Here is a 22,600-nt window from a genome sequence, read left to right as displayed (position 1 = left end):
TATGTCCGGCAGGCATCTTGGAGTGCTCTGTCTGATTCATGAATGTTGGCAGTCTTCTCTCAATAGCAAGGCGATCTCTGGGTAGTCATCCATCATAAGGAACTCCATCGATCTCTTTGTGCCTACAGGCTGAGATCTTGATGTCTTGCAAATCACCAATTAGAGTGGATGGCTGAGCGTGTCTTGTAAGTGATTTACGATACCCATCTGGGTCTTCCTTCTCTCTCAACTCGATTTCGATCTTAGTCTGTCAAAACCGGTGTGGGGTTTGGTTTTGTGAAAGGAAGCAATCCCAACATCCTAACCAGGTTGTGTTGAACCAGGAAATACCTCATCTGGAATTGGTTGGTTTCGGTTCACCATTTCTATTGGCACACATAGCTACCAGACCATGGTCAGCATAGGTTGGAGATGTTATAGCCTTTTTGTCTATCTACAAACAGACTCCTCCTATACAGGTCTCTTCCAACAGGAATAGTCACCAGTGGGACCATGCAGAGGTAAGGGTCACTATTACTGAGAAAGGTTAAGAGAGTGATAGTTACTCCTGCCATTTACCCGTGCTTCATTGAATTTCTTCACTTTGACATTTCGAGCACTGGGCAGAAATTAAATCACGTCAACACCTGTGGCAGGCCTTCGCGATGATTTGTTTGAATAAAATAGTAGTATTCCCCTGGTCCACACCAGTTCTAAGTCAGCTACTAGGCGTCGGCTTGTACACTACGCTGGCCCCAAACTCCCAGAAGGGATTGGAGAGGTAACTAACGCAGCTGTGGAAATCCCTTGGGGGGGCAGCTAATCCAGCGTGGCACACACCCAGCGCTGCTTCTTTCCCCCAGCCCGACTGTCCCTTGTCTTAACACAGTTATCGATCTGACTTGTCGACTTTCTTTACCTACATTGTTCCAACATGCCAGGGTCTGTGCCCATTGGAGACCTGCTGAGGATATGGGTACGGCCCGGCATGAGATCTCCCCCGTATTAATCAGGATAAGCGAGAGCTAACTTGACGCTGCCAGAACCACAACACCTTCTAAGGCTCTGGCTCCTCTCTTCAGGGTCAACCCATTCCAAAATGCCCTACATGTCATAAAGAAAATAGAACCCTCCCCAGTGCTCCTGCCAGCTTCTCTGTGAGCATTTGCGTTACCGCACTAGATGCTGCATGGGTCTGGGGATCTGAACCCGACTCCCTTTCGATCAGCTGAGGGCAACGGAGGCCATTGAGCGTCCCTTCCGAATGGCGCTCGCCCATCTCTTAGGACCGACTGACCATGTTCAACTGCTGTTCACATGGAACTCTTCTTCACTTCGGCCTTCAAAGGTTTCATTTAAATATGTGCTACTACCATCAAGATCTACACCTGTCTTGGCTCCACCTGGGCCCTTAACTCGGGCTACTGTGCTCATTGCAGCAGCCCTGTTATTTGTCATGGCTTAGCCCTTGTGACTCTCAGTGCCCACAATGGCCCTGTATGAGCCCAAAGCTCCAGCGCTATACATTTTCAGGGATAGTTCATTGGGCAGGTAAGTTGTTACACACTTCTTAGCGGATTCTGACTTCCATGGCCACCGCCCTGCTGTCTATATCAACCAACACCTTTTCTAGGGTCTGATGTGCATTGGCATCGGGTGCCTTAACCCAGCGTTCATTTCATCCCACAGCTCCAGTTGTACCTTATCGAAAGTGCCCCACTGGGCACTCACATTTGATGTCCAACTCTACGCCAGCAAGCTGGGCCTTTTACCCATTTAAAGTTTGAAAATAGGCTGAGATCATTCTGGCCCCAAGACCTCTAATCATCCGAATTACCAGATAAAACTGGGGATTCCGAGTGCCAGCTATCCAGAGGGAAACTTCGGAGGAAACCAGCTACTAGATGGTTTGATTTGCACTTCAGAATCGCTATGGACAATCACCATTGTTTCCTCTGGTTTCGCCCTCCCTCCCCAAGTATAGTTCCTCATCTTTTGGTTCCTATCAGACAAGCTCACGCTCCAACTCTGTGGCAGAGTGAGTGAGATGGGCCGGTGGTGCGCCCGTTGCAATGCGGCAATGGGCTCCCACCTCAGCCGGCACGCGCCGGCCCTCACCTTCATTGTGCCACAGAGCTTTGTTAAGGACCTCCAATTCACGCACCAGTTAGACTCCTTGGTCCCTGTTTCAAGATGGGTTGAGTGGGTAACCGACATCACCACAGACCCCTGGTGCCCTTTGTGGACCTCTCATGCCTTGCGGCGTGACGCATTTAAGGCACACTGGGGACATTCCACCCCATCGGCTGTCACATCGGGAGCAGGGGACCCGTATCTTGTTGCTGTCCCGGCAACCCCCAAGAGGGGCAGAAAAGTTGCCACTGGAAGGCACTGTAATGCTCAATCTCACTTGGCCCCGTGGACATAGTAAAACTGCTGCCAGGGATCTGTAACACTTTCCACCTGAGTGGAGAGTCGCCTGTCCCCTGGGGCTTTCACATCCAACCCAGAACCAGTCACTGGTGCACCTCCATGGAGGAAATGCACCCTGCGGGGCTGGGGGAGCCTGGGTGTTGATCCAGCGAGGGTATCAGCCATTAATGGTGATCGTCCCGCGTGCCATGTTGAATCCTCTGGGTGGATTGCACTGACCGCTCTGGTTTACATTTCGATGTTCCCACACCCTTTTGAACTCTGTGTTCAAAGTTCTTTTTAACTTTCCCTTATGGCACTTGTTGGGTAGTGGTGTCACACTCATATTTAACCTTTGATGGAGTTTACCAAGCAACCCGATTCCGAGAAGACCTGATTCCAGCATGCTGTGGGCCACGAGCAGCCTAACAACATCTGCAGGGTGAGCTTTGATCAGAAGGACTTGGGCATCCTAAGTGACACCAGCGAGTTTGTGTTCTGTACTTCACATATCCTGCATCCGCCGCTGAGCACTGGGCTCTTCCCTCTTCAATCGCCGTTACTGAGGAAATCCATGTTAGTTTCCTTTCCTTCACTTAGTAATGTGCTTAAATTCAGCTGATCACCATGTATGAGCTGAGGACATAGTTAGGGAGTTTGGGCGGCCAGCCTTGGGCCCGTGGCTTTTGGGGGGTTGCTCCAGCCCCACACCTCAGGCGCAGCTGAGTGTGCACTCTCCTGATCTACTCTGTAGTCCGCCTGCCAAGAGGTTGCCCAAAGGATGCAGTCACAAGGACTGCGCACCAGGGTCGTCCTGCACAGGCAGCCGTGGGGCACCACAGACAGCCACATGTGGCACAGAAACAGCCTCAGGGATGGCGGGAATGTGCATCAGGTTTTTAGGCAACCACCAGCACCAGGACACATCTGGCACCTGGCCCTTCCGAGCCCACAAAGGGGAAACGGGGAGGCCAGGACATGCAGGTAACAAGCCTCCACACCAAGTCTAGGTACCCTGCAATGGTGTTGATCGGGGCTTGACATTAGAGGAACAAAGGGACAGGGTTCCTGTGGTGGCCCCGGCTGCGACACGTGGAAGATCCCTAGGGTGATAGACTTTAAAGCGACCCACAGACAGGCATAGCCCTAGGAGAAGAAGCATTTGAAGTGTCAATGATCAATGTGCCCTGCAATTCACATTAATTTTCACAGCTAGCTGAGTGATCCACTGTCAAGAGTCACAGGTAAATTTTTTTAGAGACGTCGGCCTGAACACTTTCGTGCAGGAGAGGCTGGGGGAGGCAGTGTCACCCATCCCGCCCTAGTAAGCAAGACTGGAAGTTGGCCAAGATCATAAGTGTTATAAACAAATGGGTTCCACACACTCAGCCTGGGAAGCCCACCCACTGTCTTCTTTTCAACACATTATTTATTAATTTTACAAAATAATCAACAAGTAACTAATACAAGTATTCATGTAATATCAAAGTTACAATTCCTTTCTGAACAATCAATGAATACACTAACGCAATTTAAGAATCCTATATCGGTTTTTACTATAATGACTGTAATATGGCAAAATTACCAGTAACATACATTGTCCTTGGACATAATACCCACAGAAAACATCAAATGGCGACACCACAGTGAACAAAAAAAAGAAAAAGAGAAACAAAAATAAAAAAATTAAACAAATTAAAAAAAATTAAAATGTACACATACCATTCCTGCAACCACAATTCCTCCACTAACCTACTTCACACACAAGTGATTAAATACCTACCCACCTCAGGGGCCGTTAAAAGGCACCCACCGTCTCCTGAGGCAGCACGATGGGACTTCCCACAGAGATGGAGGCAGGCTGCTCCACTACCGGCCCACCCGGTCGATCGATCATCCCCTGACTGTGACCGCCTACTCCCCTTTCGAGAGGAAGGAGATGAGGGCAGTAGGTAGAAGGGGTGTTTAGTGGGTCTGCTAGAGTCTTCAATCCTCAGCCTGGTTGCACGGGCACAAGCTCCTGGTACCAGGACACGAGGGAAGGCCACCCACTACGCTAGCAACCCAGGCATTCGCTCTCCCATGGCAGTGTGCAGCCTGAATCTAGACAACCGTCTTTCGAGTAGGCCCGACTTCGCCATGGCTAAGAGCTCACCTGGCATGCCGTGCCCCCATCTATCTGTGGATGTGTCCATCAAGAGCAGCTAGGCTTCCCTCATCTCCCAGCTGCCGACACTCTGGACTTTACTACCGACTGTGGGCTCCTCAGCAACACCTGCCTGTGTGTGAGTCAAAGACAGGAGCACCCGGCCGGTACAGCAGCTCAGTGGCCGGCTCAGAGATTAGGGGGGTGCTCTGTGCTCCCTCTCCATTGCATGTTTGGGGATGTCCATGTGGGTTACGCCAACCCTGCCGTGCATCCTCGTCCAGCTGCTAGGTCACAGATTCTTCAGGTGGACGGGATCCCACGACCAGCGCCTGTTACCCATGCACTGAGGCTGCAGACTGATACATTGGCCGGAACGTAGTGAGTTGTGTACATGTCTGGGATGCAACTGAGGTCCGGCAGATCCTACCGCAGGTTCACCTATGGAAACCTTGTTATGACTTTTACATACTCAAGTCATGTTTGATTGTCTTCTTGGCACTCTGACAGGGCCATCGCCAACCATGGCGGGGCGATCTGAGCACCTCACTAAATCATCAAATTGGTAGTAGTGATGGGTGGTGTGTACAAAGGGCAGTGACCTAATCAATAGAAGCTTATGACCCGCATTTACTGTGAATTCCTCATACGTGGTAAATAATTGCAATCCAAATTCCCTATTATGAATGGGGTTCAGTGGGTTACACACAACTGTAGGCGAAGGTTGGACACATGCTGATCCAGTCAATGAGGCGCATGTGCAGTCCCGGACATCTAAATGCATAACAGAGAGTGAGGAATTTGACCATCCACACGCAGAGTGTGTGCTCGCCTGGGCTTTTTTCAAATGTTGTATGAAATGGAATGATGTGAGATCAACCTCAGAAAATGTGTGGGGCTAATCCGCACTCATTTTTGTATGCTTGACACACAACAAACACATAGTCAAGTGTACTCTGGGCGCAGTCCTCCTGTCATGTTCAACTGGAATGTGACAGCCACGGGTACATCAAAGCATCTCAGGAAGGGGGAAAGGCAACAACTTCCTCCAACTGTGGCCAGCCTAATTAAAATATCAAAGGCTCCATGGATCCGCCCTCTCTATTGTCTAAGTTCTGCTGGTGGCAGCACATATTGATGAGAGTTAATGGAAACTGGCCTGCGATAGGCCTGATCGCAGAAATGACAAAAGGGTCCAGGAAACCCAGCACCTCTTTGATATGCAATGTGTCAACTTGAAGTTAGCTCCCACCACTCTGTATGAAGGTCAGTGAATGGCATGTCTGGGACAACTGTTTACAGTAGGCAACCCCTGCAGGGACACCACCTTTCAGAGGGAAGACGTATGTGAATTGGTGGAGACAGAAAGTCTGTTCTCATCACAAACTTCAAGGGAGACCTGTCCTTTGATCAGGAGTCACAGAGAGCTCAATTAACCAAAGATACTCTGTGATCCACAACAGACAGAAAGATGGGTGGGACTTAGTAGACTTAGTAGACTTAGTAGTACATGTTGTCACCACTTACCTTTCCTGTTGCAAAGTACTCTGGTTATGACCTCATGCATAACAGAAGATTGTTGGTGGGGACTCAGGATTGGTTCTTAAGGTAGGCTTAGCCTTCACCATTTGGCTTTAAAGTAGGGATGAGCCCAACACTCATTATCGGATTGTCGGATGACTTTGAATGGAGTAAGAAGACAGAATCATTTGGACCCTGCCTGAAGGTACCGTCTACCTTACAGCTTCCGCCAGTGAAGGAAGGCCGGGATTCCCAAGAGGGAAGCAAGATCGCTCCCCTAACCATCTCCTAGGGAACAGAGGGAGATACCGTACTCAGAGGAGCCGTCCAGCAGTTCCAGAACTGGTACCCAGTCAGCACCCAGTGTGCCCTGCTAGGTTCCTCCAGCAAGCTTCCTATGTGGGAAGTACCAGAGAGTCTCTGAACAAAGGACAAGGCCTTTGCCTGCAATCACTCTCCTCAGCTTTGGGCCATCCACCTTAAAGGATGACATGAGCCCTACAAAGAAACTAGGAGGAGTGCCACAACAAGCATCAATCAGCGGTCCATCTCTTACGGACATTTTCGAGGCAGTCAAGCCCTCGACCGCGTCCGGCTGCACCACTGACTGTTGTCACGCTGCAGTCACTAGAGCCATACACAACGCCTCAACCAACGTTCCAGATCCACCACTCAGCACAAAGACAATGATCCTTGATCTCGAGCTGCAGTGTAGGCCAGCCTGCAGCTAGTTCGTCCAGCCTCAATGGCCGAACTGTCTGCCCGCCTGATACCTGCAGCTGTTTCCCTTCTTGAACTCTGTTTCAGGAGCTGCAAAGCATCCTGGAACAGACTCAATGCTGTCAAGAATCAAGATCATCTCAAGCACCAGGTACATTGTGGTTCTCTCCCTCTGGTCCTTCTCCAAAGGCCCCTAGTGACATTTACAACCCCTTGCTCCCTTGGTGCTGAAACCAAATAATCTTGAACAGTTAAGACTGATTGCTTTAGCGACTACCCTGCTGTCAGTATCCAGAGTGCATCCCTTTCCTTCGTTAAACTATCTGTCTTCTTTGTTCCTTTACAGGGTGGGTTGTATTTTGTAGTGTGCTAGAACTGTCTGTTGTAATAATAATAAAGTAGATATTTTTACAACCTTGACTGGACAGTCCCTTTCATCATTGGGTAATAATTGTATTTTTGCTATGATGCAACTAACCAACGATCCACGACCTTGAGATTCGCCTGCCATTCCATTCACGTTACCAAACTTGGACAAGGAAGTTTATAATTTACTTCTGTTTCCAATCTGTTCGGATCCCTTCTGGTGTACTAGAGGTGTGGGGCTAATGGATGGTTTAGAAACCAATATTCATCCCTGGACCACTGGTGCCCCAGAAGTGGATTCGACACATTGGTGGCAAGCGGTTAGATCAGCTCAATCCTTGGTGCACAGCTTAGTACCCAACAATAAAATAACTGTTGCAGGCCACGTTTAATCACTGCTAGGTATTAGTAATTGTCATGCATATTGACATGGAGACAGTAAAAGGCAGGACCAAGGATGTCCTGCACATCTTATGTCAAGAGAGGGGACTTCCCCACAGCACTAAGGTCAATAAATCTGGGTTGCTGACCCACCTCCAAGCTTGCGTAGAGGGTGGTTGGGGAAAAGACCCCAGGGGACAGGCTAGGCCCTGTGTACCTGAACCGGCAAGCCCTTCTGGGCTAGGAAAATGACGAGGACGACTGAATGAGCAGTTTTTCTCTCCAAGTTTGGTTTCTCAACACTCAAGAGTGTCAGTGAGGACAGGGACTAGTGGGGCATCCTGCAGGTCCCAGGCTGCATCACAGTCTGTAAGTGGCCCAGTAATTGTTCCAGGTGTTAATGAGGTAGCGGCTAGAAAGCTCCTGCTCGAGGAGAGGAGCCTAGTGCTAAAGGAACAGAAACAGCGGGACAAGGTCACAATAGAGCTATGGAAGCAGGCGCTTCAAGAGAAGAAGGAGGCCAACAGATCCACCTTAAGCAAAAGCAGCAGTAGTGGCTCAAACCAGATTGCCCGGGATAAGTCCCGAAAGCACATCCCCAAAGACTTAGTGCAGGCTTATGAAGTGTTGAAGGATATGTTTCCCTGGATTGAAGCAGTCGCGCTGGCTTTCCAGCTACAGGAGGTGGATGAGGTACTTTGGGGTGCAGCCCTCATGAGTCACTTACCGACACCAGGGACTGATGCAATTCTTCTGCTAACTCCTGAGGAAAGGCACATTTATGAAAGCATGAAGGCAGCCCTCCTCAGGAAGTTCTGTAAAACCGTAGGACAGTATCTCAAGAGCTTCAAAGAGCTCAGAAAGAAAAGTGGGCAGACATTTGAAGCCTTTACACACTGGTTGTTGAAATATCTGAGCTGGTTGGTGACTGGTAAAAAAGTTGACATATTTAAAGGGATGTACAATTTGATCGCATGTGAGCTTGTATTGAAAAATTGTGAGGTTGACCTACACCAGCATCTTGTGGACAAGACTATCACAGACCCTAGGGAGCTTGCAAAGGCTGCAGACAGGTTTGTTAGTACTCAAATCCAGAAATATGCTCAGGCAAGCACACCCAAACTGGGAGAGAAATCGAAAGACCACAAAGTAAACAACGATGGGAAGGACAAAGTCCAGCCCAATCCTATTTGAAATCAGATCCCCAAAAGTACGAAGGGAAATCCCAACACTCTAGTTCAGCCATGCACACCAAAAAGATGTGCACAGGCACCCCTAGGATTGGGACCCCTGCATTGTAAACCACCAAAAGGTTGCTTTGTGTCTAAGGACGTGGGCCATAGGAAAGGGGATCCTGCTTGCAAGTGCTTACCCAAGCACCCCACAGTGAATGTTGGACTTGTGGAAGAGGCCATCGCTAGTGTGGGCCTCTTAGAGGAGGACTTCCCACTATGCCAGGGAGTGGCCGAATGTGGATTGGTTACAATGAGTGGGAACAGTGCTGGGTATCCAGAAGATACCCCAGTTCCCAATAATACTCACCTCTATCCAGAACATGTGTATATCAATGGACACAAAATTCCTGAAGTCCGAGACACCGCGGCTAGCGTCACTTCTGTCACCCGGCAGTGGTTATAGATAGGCCAGTATATTGATGGGCCTGATTTGTGCGTCAGTGGGTTTGCCAGAAAGTGTAAGTGCCCATTGGTGATGGTAGAGTTCAGCTGGCGAGGTGAAACGACCCAGCGGTATGTAGCAGTGAAAGACTACATCCCTGTCCCATGTCGGTTGGGTAATGATCTTTCTGGTCCGGAAATAGTCGCAGCGGCTACCCGATCGAGTGCCAAAGAGAGTGCGATATTGTACACTCTGAGAGCCTTAGGGCCTGCAGTGCTTCCAGTGTGCATGTTGGAAGGACTGGCATGACCGGTAGCCCCTAGTCCAGTTCTACACACTACTGAGCCGCCTACTCCAGAGGGGGATCGGCCAGCAGCAACTGAGGACCCTACTTTGATAGCAGGGGACTGTCTGACTTCAGAGTTGCCTAGAGCAGAGTAGGAACCAGAGGTGGAGGACCAGGTGGGCAAAGATATGAAGAGTCTGCCCAAGCTGGATGCGTTTGCATCAGCTGGGGGTCCAGGTCAGGCTGACTTCTTCAGAGCCCAGAAAGAATGCCTCACTCTGGCGGGTCTGAAGAAGCAGGCAGAGGAGCAGGCTAAGGGTGAGGCCCCTGGACTGTTCAAAGTGTTCTGAGAGGATGGACTCCTGCACAGTGAGTCAAAGGATTCAGAGGACGAGGACACCAGAAGGTTGGTGATTCCCCAATGCCAGAAAGAATTCCTTTTGGATTTGACTCACCATATTCCTTTAGCGGATCACTTGGGGGTGACTAAGACATCACAGTGGTTGTCTGCGCACTTTTACTGCCCGCCGTTTGGTGTAAAAGTTACGGAGTTTGTCCAGTCCTGCCTGACTTCTCAAGCTTCTGGCAAGTCAGATGGTGCCACAACGGCCCCCTTAATTCCACGACCCATGGTTGAGTGGACCTTCCAGAGAATAGGCATGGATATTGTGGGTCCTTTGGAACTTTAAACCAGCTCAGTGAACATATACATATTGGTGGTGGTAGACAACGCCACAAGATACCCTGATGCTGTCCGTCTGAGGAGCATCAAAGCCCCTGTGATTGCAAAGGCTCTGATTGGGATATTCTCCCGCATTGGATTTCCCAAGGAAGTAATTTCTGACAGAGTATCAAACTTCATCTCAGCGTTTATGAAGGCCATGTGGGAATAGTGTGGAGTCACCTACGATGTCTCTACATCCTTCCATCCACAAACCAATGGGCTTGTTGAGTGGTTCAACAGGATCCTGAAATGTATGATAGGTGGCTTCGAAGAGCCCTTGAGGAGAAAATGGGACATTCTCTTGCCATGCCTTCTGTTCAGCTACAGGGAGGTGCAACAGAATGGAGTAGGATTTAGCCCCTTTGAGCTTCTGTTTGGATAACCTGTATGAGGTCCCCTCAGTCTAGTGAAAGAGGAATGGGAAAGCAAACCCTCATCCCCTGCACGAGATGAGGTGAACTATGTACTCAGCCTTAGGTCTAGAATGGCAAAGTACAAGGAACAGTAGACCAAGAACCTAAAGGCCAGTCAGGAGCTGATGAAGCACTGGCACAACCAGAAGGCCACAGTGAAAGTCTATTCTCCAGGCCTGTGGGTGTGGATTATGGAGCCTTTCAAACCCAGTGTTTTTTCTCAACAAATGGACTGGGCCTTACTGTGTGTTAGAAAAGGTCAGTGAGGTGAATTATCTCATTAACGTGAAAGGACCTAAACAGGTGTGCAGGGTCTTTCATGTCAACCGGCTTAAACCCCATTATAGCTCGGATGACTTGGTCATGGCATTAGTGAATGACGGAGTGACTGAGGAGGAGACCGATCCCCTCCCAGACCTCTTGCACACTGAAGCCACAGATGGGTCAGTTGAAGGTGTCAACCTTGCAACAGACCTATCAGAACAGCTACTGACAGACTGGCACTGTTTACTGGGACAGTTTACCGGTCTGATTTCTCTGACTCCCGGTCGCGCAGATTGGTGCACCCATTATGTGGACAATGGAGATAGTAAGCCGGTGAAGAGTAGGATTCACTGGATGTCTGATAAGGTCAGAGACACCATCAAGGAGAATGTTTCCAAGATGCTGTCCCTTGGAGCGATAGAGCCATCCCACAGCCCCTGGGCTAGCTTAGTGGTACTGGTCCCTAAAAAGACCAGTGGTGGGAAGACAGAAGATTGCTTTTGTGTGAACTACAGGGGGCTCAATTCTGTCATGAAGACAGATGCTCACCCCATTTCCTGGGCAGAGGAGCTCATTGACAAGCTTGGTGCTTCCAAGTAAATGAGTACCTTTAACCCCACAGAGGGGTATTTGCAGGTCGGCTTGATAGATGGAATGAGAGAGAGGTCAGCATTCTCAATCCCGGAAGGACATTATCAGTGCATTTTTTTGCCTTTCGGATTGAACAATGCCCCAGCCACTTTTCAGTGAATGGTTAACCAGATTTTGTCAGGTCCAGAACAAGCCAGCCTCCCAGCATGGAAATGCAGCCTCAGCCAGAACTTTCGCATTGATGATGAACCAGACCTTCAGCAGGGTGGTGGTTCATATTTTGAGGCTGAGGGGCATGTGAGGAATTCGACCATCTGCACTTGGAATGTACGCTTGCCTGTGCTTTTTGGAAATTTTGTAAGAAATGGACTGATGGGAGATCAACCTCAGAAAATGTGAGAGAATATTCCGCACCCATTTTTCTATGCTCGCCGCACAACAAACACATAGCCAAGTGTACTTCAGAGGGGACACAGCCTACAGGCACAGTCCTCCCTGTCATGTTCAGTTGGAATGTGACCACCACAGGTACATCAAAACATCTCAGGAAGGGGGAAGGCAACACCTTCCTCTGGCCATGGCCAGACTAATTAAAATATCAAAGGCTCTATGAATCCACCCTCTCTATTGTCTAAGTTCTGCTGGTGGCAACACATGCTGATGAGAGTTAATTGAAACAGGCCTGCAAATAGGCCTGCTAACAGAACATAACAATGGCATGAAAACTAACTCCTCTTTCATATGCAATGTGTCAACTTGAAGCTCGCTCCCACCACGCTATATGAAGGGCAGTGAATGGCAGATCAGGGACAACTGTTTACAGTGGGCAACCCCTGCAGGGAGACCCCTTTTCAGAGGCAATAAGTATGTGAACTAATGGAGACAGACAGTCTGTTCACACCACAAACTTCAAGGGAGATCTGCGCTTTGATCAGGAGCCACAGATTTACCAGAGAGACACACTGATTAACAACAGACAGGAAGGTGGGTGGGACTTAGTAGTACATGTTTTCACCCTTTATATTTCCTGTTGCAAAGCATGCTGGATATGACCAGACGTAAATCAGAAGATTATTGGAGGGGACCCGGGGATGGTTCTTTAAGGTAGGCTTACCCTGCACCAATCAACGGGGCCCGTTTAGCTTTAAAAGAGGGCTGAGCCCCTCACTTAGTAGATCATTGGACAACATTAAAAGGGGTAGGAAGGACTCATTTGGACCCTGGCTGAAGGTTCAGTCGGATTCTGCCAGTGAAGGAATTCCAGGATTTCGAAGAGGGAAGCAAGATTCCTCCCCTAAACATCTCCCAGGGACCAGAAGGGAAAGACCAGACTCAGAGGACACATCCAGTAGCTCCATAACCGGTACCCAGCCAGCACACATCATGCCTGCTAGGTTCTGCCAGCAGGCTTCCTAGATGGGAAGTGCCAGAGAGTCTGTGAACAAAGGACCAGGCCGTTCCCTGTAAAAACTCTCCTCAGCTTTGGGTTGTCTGCCTTAAAGGACAACAAGAGCCCTGCGAAGAAGCTAGGGGGAGTGCCACAACAAGCATCAACCAGCATCCATCTCTTAAGGACATTTTTGGGGCAGTCGACCACCCAAACCGCGATCAGTTGCCCCACTGACTGTTGTCACGCTGTAGTCACTAAAGCCATCCGAGTCGCCTCGACCAGCATTCCTGAGCCACCAACCAGCACAGAGACACTGATTCTTGGCACCGAGCCACCATGTAGGTCAGCCTGTAGCCGTCCATCCAGCCTCGCTCCTGCCGCCTGATACCCGCAGCTGTCTCCCATCTTGAACTCTGTTGCAGGAGCTGAAAAGCATCCTGTAACAGACTTGACACTGTTGAGCATCAATATCATCTCAAGCACCAGGTACATTGTGGTTCTGACCCCTGGTTCTTCTCTGATAGCCCGTAGTGACATTTATTTCCCCTTGCTCCCTTGGTGCTGAAACCAAATAACCTTGAACAGTTAAGACTTATTGCTTTACAGACTACCCTTGTGTCAGAATCCAGAGTGCATCCCTTTCGTTCGTGAAACTGTCTGTCCTCTGTTTTCCTTTACAGGGTTGTATTTTGTAGTGTGCTAGAACTGTCTGTTGTAGTAATAATAAAATAGATATTTTTTCCAACCTTGACTGGACAGTCCCTTTCATCATTGGGTAATAATTCTATTTTCGCTGTGTTGCAACTAACCAACGATCCATGACCTTGCGGAGATAAGCCTGCCATTCCATCCACGTTACCAAAATTGGACAAGGAGGTTTATAATTTACCTTCTGGTGCACTAGAGGTGATATGATATTTTTTTTATATATTTTATTTATATAGTGCTCAATACACAAGTGTATTGTTTAGATGGTTTAGCAACCGTTATTCATCCCTGGATCACTGGTACCCTGGAAGTTGATTTTTCACACCGACCTGTTATTTTTCGATCTTGTGTGGCTGAACGCCACTTGACCCTCTAAGAATTTAAATGCAGACTGCTTGAGGTCACGTGACTAAATAGCATGGAGGAGTCTCATTTGTTAACAAAATTACTGAGACAAATAGCTCCATCAACTAAGAACGGCCATGCACCCCCACCCACAGAATCGAGGAAGAGCTATCAATCTGGAAATCCTTTCTGTGTCTAGGCCGAATGTGCTTTCCTGTGTTGAGTCAAATTAAGCCGCAGGGTACATTCCTGGTGGTTACCTTCCATCAATTTCTTTAATTTCACCTTTGCAACCATACTCCTCCCAGAACCCAAAGACTTTGGTGTCCCAGAAGCTGCTTGACAGGTCATGGGAATAACGCTGCCGGAGCGCTTGTTGGCATCGTTTAACTATGATGGTATATTATGGACTTCGAACCTCCGACTTGATTAATGAAAAGATTATTGGCAAATGCTTTCTCTTTGGTTCGTCTTGCATGGGTTCAAGAAGTTCATCTCTAGTGGCACAATTCAAATGCCCCCGGCCATCCCTCTTAATCTTGGACCCAGTTCTGACAACCAACAAAATAGAACCAGAGTCCTATACCATTTATTCGACCTGAAGTATTCAGGCGACTGTCCTACTTTGAAAACTTGCAGTATCTTTCAAAGTAAACACTTTCAGAGCCCCAGGACACTCAGTCCAAACATCAACGGGATGTCGAGAGGCAGGGGCTGGGACAGGTCATAGCTCGCCTCATGGCAGACCACATGATCGATCCCAAAGTTCAATTTGAGCATTTTAACTGCAGCAACTTTAATATATATGCTATTGGAGCTGGAGTTACCACGGCTGCTGACACCAGACTTGCCATCCCATAGATCCTCATTAATGGATTTAAAGTGTACTCATTCCAGTAACAGGGCCTCAAAACAGTCCTGTATCATTCTCCATCACTTCCGCCCCGAGTCGGGAGTAGATCATTTGCTTGCCTCCTGCCTTCCTTGGAAGTGGTAGTTGTTTCTCAGGCTCCCTTTCTAGAATCGAACCCTGATTCCCTTTTGCCCATGGTCACCATGGTAGGCAGAGAAAGTACCAGCAAACATTGACAGGGCAGACATCCGAATGTATCATCGCTGACACAGGAATGTGCAATCAGCCCAAAGTTATCTAGAGTCACCAAAACAGCCGGCTCGGTCTTGGTCTGATAAATGCATGTATTCTGTGAAGTTAGCACTTGTCGACATGAATTAGCTCTAAAATGACCACAGTAATCCAAGTCACATATGTAGTTATCAAACGAACCATAACAGATTTATTGAGCCATTCACAGTTTCATTGTACCAGCCGTATGTATTTAAACGTGCATGGCGTAATCTCTGAGACAAGCCTATGCTACTGAAAGGATCAGCCCGTTAGCAACCCTGCAGAGCGTTGAAATGGGGGGGGGGGCTGTGTGCCCACCTAGGGCCGGCATTTGTACACTCAAGGCCAACTGCGGGACCCAAGCGTTGGAGTGTGCCCCGCTGCGTGCGTGTTGGCTGGACAGGTCAGTATTGCGGGCGCTGGTGGCTCAGCCTGCTCTACCACAGAGGGTTTGTCGGGAGAGGCTGGGGCCAAGCCCAACATATAGAGGGGGCGGTTTTTCCACACGCCACAACAGGTGGGGTGACAGAGAGTCAGCACCCCATGGAACGGTTGTTCCGAACTGCAACAGAAATGTGCTTGATGGAGAAGGGGCTACATCATGGCTTAGCAACCCTGCCACCAAGGTTAAATGGTAAACCATGTATTGCCACCAGGGATAGCACCACACAACCCCATCCACTCTGATCTGACCATGAGGGAGCTGCCAGGCTGCTCAGCCTACGTTCTGCTTGGAGGGAAGAGTACACTCTAAGAGGGCCCTCCCCTGAGGATGCCTAGCCTTGGCATGGTCCCAAGGTGGGTGGAAGCTAATTACTTGAAACAACAGCCAAGAACTGCTAAGCAGTCCAACCCTGTATGGACAAAGTGCACCAAATCAAACCAGTGGAGTGAAGAGAGGCAGATGGGCAGGTTGCACTGCCTTCCATGTGCAAGTCAGCTGAGGCTCTTTTGTTGGTCAGGTGCTCTGCTGCCTGGAAATAAGTTGGCCTCTCGGAAAAGCATCAAAGGCTCCCCCCGTGCTGTGGGCCAGCAGGATGCCCCCAGCAGGCCAAACTCTGCTGGACAACGTGTGGGACGTGGCACTTGGCTGGCTTGAGTGGGTGCAGTGATTTTGCCACGGAGGCCTGGTTGGGCATCAATAACCAAGTGGAGCACAAACAAGACCCATATACACTGTCTATAGGGGGAAGTCGGGGCAAAAGTGTCAAACCTCCTTATAGACCCAAATAGAGAACAATTTCAAATAAGTTCCCTAGTGGACTTCCAGAGCAGTCCGGCCACCTCCTCCTTCCATTCATTACTACCAGACTCAGAGTGTGGCCATTTGGTAGTACAATGTATGCCAATAGGCCCAGGCAGGAAGGATTGGCAGGCCCCCAAGGAATTCTGCTGGGAAGGGGTCGGTCTACCCATTTGCAAGGCAGGTGCACTACAGAGGGGGCAGAACTACTGACCATCCTGGAGCTCTGACTGGGGAGCGATAGAGCTTTTCCCTCAAGGGAGGGATGGAGACCCTGCTGGGGTGCCCCCAGACCGCCGTTGGGAAAGGGGATGGTCGACCAACATGTGAGGCAGGTGACCAAGGGAGGGGTCAGCACTCTTGGCCACCCTGGAGCTCTGGCCAGGGAGCAATAGAGCTTTTCCCTGCCAGGAGTGATGGAGACCACACCGGCGCATCCTGGTACCACTGCTGGGCAAGGGGCTGGTCGACCAACGTGTGAGATAGGTGCCCAAAGGAGGGGGACGCATCCCCGGCTTTCCTGAAATTCTGGTTGGTACATGTTAGAGGTTTTCCCCCCAGGGTGGGATGGGGACCCGCCAGGGCGCACTGGGGCCTCCGATAGGCAGGGCCTTATTCATAACTGCCAAGTTTCTCAGTTACATGTGGAATCGTTGAGCCAGTCCTATTTTTTTTAGCGCTGCATGAAATGGGAAAGACAAAACTACAAGTTCCTGCATGCGATTGGAATCAAAAAGCAGTACTTGCTCGACGTGCGGAACTGGGTAACTTGGCAGGGAGGGAAAGGGCATTTTCAGACAGCCTCTGAAGGTATCACTATTAGAGAGAGCCCGTTGCCTTCCCCCCCCGCCCCCCCGCAGGATGTAAATTATGCCCTAATTCCTAACAGAGTGGGGGACCAAAGACCCTCTAGGCAAAGGGTGGCAAAACATTGGATTCCGTTGGGGGTACTGTTTTGCTGTATCAAGTAATTATTTCCCTCCTGCTTCCCCTGTCAGCCAAGAGCATGTTTTAAAAGACACCAGAGCATGCATGGCTCTTAATAATCAGTTATTGGAGCCAATGTCCACAGGCGGCGAAAGCTTCAGAGAAACAGAGTGTCAGAAAAACGGAACCCTGACTACGCAAATGATCGAGCTGGAAAAGGTCATTTTCAATAGCCAGAAGTGACTTTAGGTGAGGTGCGTGATGGGCATTTCAGAATCATCGCCTAGCAACCAAGGGTAAAATTAAAGCAAACACGTTAGGAGAAGAGAAGGGCTATTTCTATGTGATAATTAACAAATGAGGACAGTTTGGTACCCTCAGTATGGTGTGCAAACTCTTAGGTCCTCCAATGAAGTTATCCTGCTGGGGTTTAGGGGATTAGAATGCAGATGGGGGTGGACAGGTCTGATTCAGTGTGGAACTACTAACAGTTCTGGTGCAGCTGTGTACATTGAAACAAGGTGTGAATGCATTCAGAGAGGTAATATCATGGATATGGGGAACATTGCATATACTTCCTGTGCTAGGCAAATCATTTCCTGTGGACCTTCACATGGTCTATTCGTTGCCATGTGAGCATTGTGCCAACCAAGATACGATCGTAATAAATGTGTCAATTAAAAAAATGACAGCTTGGGCAGCTATCACACTGATGTGACCTTTTCTTTGTTTCTTCCAGAATGATTCCAGCCTCCAGCAGGAGCTTCCTGGTCAAGGACCTGGTGGCTGGGCGGGAGTATGACCTGTGTGTCTTGGCAGTCTACAATGATGGTATTACTTTCCTAACGGCCACCAGAGCCATTGGCTGCGTGCATTTCAACACCCAGCAGGAATATAACCAGTGCCAGTCGATGCACACCCAGTTCCTTGGCGGAACCATGATCATCATCATCGGCGGCATCATTGTGGCCTCAGTCCTGGTCTTCATCATCATCCTTATGATCCGGTACAAGGTCTACAGCAACCAGGATGATCAACAGAAGGCCAAGGTCAGTAATGTGTACTCACAGACTAACGGCAACCAGCCTGGGAGCTCGGGTCAGACTGCCGCCAAGGTCCAAGCAAAGCACGAAGGACTTGGAGAGGAATGCTCTGGCAGATCTATCAAAGACTGTGCCACAGTGACTTACACTAGGGACTGTGAGAAGGTCTGTGTGACGCAGATCCCTGATACTGACATTGAGGACCCTTCATCTCCTAGGAGGAGGCATCCGTCAAGGTCAAGTGTGGACCAGCAGAACAACTCCTCGCTACCCTCAGGAGACACCAAAGCAAATGAAACAGGTAATTCTGTTAGCAACGCTTGTGCTTTAAAAACATGGTCAAAGACTGCCATCAAACTGGCGGATCAGGGAGCACCATGGTAGGCAGATAAAAATGCAGTTTAATCATTACAAAATTGGGGAGTGGGTAGTAAACATCCTTAAAAGGAGGATAACCTTACCAGGCTAACACATTTTGCCCTGGAAGCTTTCAGTCAGTTCTCATTAAACGATACTGACAGAAGAAGCCGACTGCTTCGGATGGTAAGAGCCTAATAGCCTGACTTAACAGGTCTGACAGAAGCAAGGGCTTTTCACCACAGTGCCACCATTACCATCTGGCAGTGCATGCAGAAGTGCATGCAAATTGAAGCTAATACAGCTTCTACAGTTCCAGAAGCCACTCAAAACCCTTCTCTCCAATGAATGTCTTCTCCCTAACACCTAGGACCACACACCCTCCACTCTCCATCCTACCAAAGGCTGGGTGATCTGCTCCCCACTGTTTCCTCTTCTGATTGCTTGTCGATCCCTTGCTACCAAACTGCCCACCCCAGACCCCTCAAGTGCCCCTTTCCTCTGCCATGTTAGCTCCTCCCTCATTTGTTTCTCTGCTTCACTCACCATGTTCTTCCTCTATGTTTTTAAAGTGCTCTGTTGCTCGCCGGAGACCACACTCGATAAATACCCAAATAACAATAATAGAAGAGATGAAAGTGCTATAGGTAAGACGAGGTGATACACATTGACGTTAGCCTTACGTAAAACATGCATTCCTAATGAGTAGAAACTGTTTATTGTCTAGAGGGGAAACATAGATCATTATATTTAGTAGAGCAACTTTTAATGATCCTTGTGAACAAATGAGAGCACACGTTTTCACTGTTGAGTTACTGAGTGTCTTGGGTTCATTATGAAATCACAGGATTATCACTGTAGCTTTTATCAATGTCCTGGATCAATGCAATATTCACTAACCTATGTTTCTGTGGTTGATGCTGTACAATGCATGTTTAGTCTGCAAATGAGCAGATGTGCATATTAATGAGAAATTATTTTGTGGTGTTTGGCTTTTTTTTGTCTGATCCTCCATTTTGTGCACAGGTTTTGTATCTTTCTTGTGGGCAGAAGTAGGTACCAAGTTCTATTATGAGGGCGGCCAGTCTGCTTTATTCAGTCATGTGTTGTACATTGTTTCATTCTCTGGAGGATAGCATTGTACCGTCTGAACACATGTCCTTCGGCAGTTCATATTCTTGGAGGATTGGCTTAAACATCTCAGCAAACACAACCTTTGTTTCCAAGTAGGGGCGTTGACAACCACTAATGAATGCAAAATGTGCTATATTTTGCTTAGATTACAGCAGGCAGTGTGTGGATGTCGTGCTGACTCTGTGTATGTGCTGATCAGGTATCCTGCTATTAACATCAATATATGAACGATTTGCATTGTTTTTGGAACAATGTTGCAGAAAATGCAAATCGTGAAGAGTAACACATTTTATAAATAAATAAAAATAAAAAATAATAAAATATAGTACTAATAAACAGGCTGTAATTGGGGAAAGGTTAACAGGATTTTGTTTGGAAGTGGGTAAGGATGTGGAAAGAACAGGGGGCATGCAGGGGTAGCGCCAATGTATGCAAATCTGGTTCCGATGGTTATTCGCGGTATTGTGGTTGTGGCAATGTTTAAGTAATCTGGCTCCAAGGATAATTGTTGGCCCCTATCTCTTGCATCGCAGCATGGGCTGTCGTATTATGTTTCTTTAATGTAGATGGCAGCATGTTTTGTGGGTATAGATTGTATGCAAACGTTCACTCTGAAGGTCGCTTAGACGGCGTGTGTGTTTGTGAACATATTAAAGCCTGCATATGTCGTACTTTATCCAATGTCCTTCAGTGGATGTGCAAGATCACACTGATAGTGAGATCGACCACACTGAAGTTATGACTGTCACGTTGTGAAGTTGGGGAGATAGTCACTTGTTTAGGGAGGGAGCCTGAAGGCACGGGGAGCGGGGTCGGCGGACGGGAGGAGCAGGGGTGGACTGGCCTATAGTGAACTCTGGAGATTTCCCGGTGGGCCTCTGCACCCTGGGCCTCTTTTGTGTGGTATTTCCAAATTTCCTCATAGGAAAAGCATTGGGCTTGCTGAAAATGTGTCATATGGGGCCATTTTGGACATTATTTCCAGGGCCTCTTTTGGCCCCTAGTCATTATTTCCAGGGCCTCTTTTAGTTCCTAGTCCACCCCTGGGGAGGAGTCAGTATTGGTAGTGGAAGCCAGATGAATAAAGACGTGCATCTGTTGCCCCGGCTGTACGTGCCTTCATTGATCACATCTCAATTGCGCTTGGAGGGATCCCCATGCCAGGGTGGGTGGTCCCCAGACTCCCCACCTGGAACCGAATACTGGCGATAAGGGAGGTAGTTCCTGCTCGTGCTGTTGCTCGGGTGAGGGGGTGGGTGGAGTGAGAAGATCTGCGTGTTCGGTGCGCTGCAGAAAGGAACAGTGTCAGCAGCCCGGCGCTGAGGTCTCAGGAACAGTAGCTGACGGCGAGTTGAGAAACCATCACGGTGAAGGTTAGCGGACCAGAGGGGAAGCACCCAGAGTCTGTACACATGAGCCGGTAGGCTGTCTGACATGCACCGGTCCCGCTGAGGGGGACACATCTGTAATAAATTTACTTGCAACAGTGAGGGTGGCAGAAACACACACATGGACATTTTCATGAGTGACTTTGGGCTGCACCTCCTTCACAAGTACCATACATCAATGATATAAGTGGACAGGAGCGCAAGAGAAAAAGCAAACAAGCAGGCACGTGAACAGAAGGAAACACAGCCCCAGTATTTGTTGTGCAGTTTCAGAGAAGGACCATACCTTGCATGAAGACCACCACACGCAAGTCATTCTTAAATCATGTCTGACAACGAACACCTTACTGTACCTGTTACACGACAAGAGGTTCTACCCTCGAGACTGCAGGACTCACTGACCATGCAACTACCTACCCATTTTGACCTCTCTGAGACTAGCACCTGGGGCTCATGGACACATGTGGGCTAGAGACTGTGATCTGTACATCAGGTCCATAGGGCCTTTGGACGATGAAAAGAAACAGACCTACTGACGCTGGCCATAGGCACCAATGTGAGAGACATCATAGTTGAATTCCCGACTGGCTCTGCAGACTCATATGTTGGCTTACGAGCTGCCCTTACCCAGTATTTCACACCACACCAACATGGTCTACGAACACCACATGTTTCACAAGACCAAACAACTAAAAGGTGAAACGATGGATGCCTTCATGATGCGACTCTGCATACGCATGAAACACTGCGATTTTAACAACTACTCCAACGAGGAGGCCTTAAGGTTCAAAATTATCGCAGGATGTGAGTGCACTGACTTTAGGAAGCAACTACTTTCCAAAGCATCGCACACTGGAGGACATTTTGTGTTTGGCCAGGACAGATGTGGCGTTGGCACAACCGCTGGAAGCCATGAACAATGTCAAAGTAAGTGGAGAGCAGTCGGAGGTGGTCAACAAAATGGAATCGATTCCGTGGCACAAGAGCAGTGGAGTGCCTTTTTGCTATTGATGCAGTTATGAAATCCCGCAAAAGGACGCATGCCCTGCCCTGGGACAATAGTGCTCGGCGTATGGGGAAGACAACCACTTCAAAGCTGTCTGTCGAATGGCTCGCAGCAAGGAACGGGGAGATGGAAACCGTGCAATGGCAGTTTGCACCAGAGAGAAGCCCTTGGGGTCCCAACCAGGGACAAGCCCATTCTACAAGCCACCTCCACAGAGACTTAAGGAGAGAAAAGAAGAAAGGAGAACACAAGAAAAAGCAACACCGGAATATCGGTCATATCGGTTGTCGACATCAAGGGTGAAGAGAAGACCTAGGAGATACCACTGCTACCTGATCGAGCAGTCTCAATTGGAGAGTGCATCCAGTCAGTTGCTGTGGAAGAGTCGAAGAAGAAAGGGTATCTCTATGCATTAGGGAATCCTACTGCGAAAGTGCAGAACCCAATATTACTGATACAGGTCAATGGTCTCTTGGCTGAATTCCTAGTTGACACAGAAGCAACCATCAAAGT

At 48.7% G+C, this 22,600-nt stretch overlaps 1 protein-coding gene across 3 annotated transcripts in view; it reads left to right on the top strand.

Annotated features, from left to right (window-relative positions):
• LOC138566693 (leucine-rich repeat and fibronectin type III domain-containing protein 1-like protein) overlaps positions 1–22,600 on the top strand; it is a 799,167-nt gene that overhangs the window by 714,377 nt on the left and 62,190 nt on the right. For all 3 annotated transcript variants that reach the window (XR_011301995.1, XR_011301996.1, XM_069644277.1), the window contains exon 3: positions 17,899–18,503. Coding sequence is in view for 1 of the 3 variants with exons in the window: in XM_069644277.1 (XP_069500378.1) it covers positions 17,899–18,503 (605 nt within the window). In the remaining 2 variants the exon portion in view is untranslated. The remainder of the gene's footprint in view (positions 1–17,898; positions 18,504–22,600) is intronic.

Source organism: Ambystoma mexicanum, chromosome 2p (genome assembly GCF_040938575.1).
Source record: "Ambystoma mexicanum isolate Mex_15411 chromosome 2p, UKY_AmexF1_1, whole genome shotgun sequence".
Taxonomy (NCBI): Eukaryota; Metazoa; Chordata; class Amphibia; order Caudata; family Ambystomatidae; genus Ambystoma; species Ambystoma mexicanum.
The sequence above is the reverse complement of the archived record's forward strand: the minus strand, read 5'-3'. Positions and strand labels throughout refer to the sequence as shown.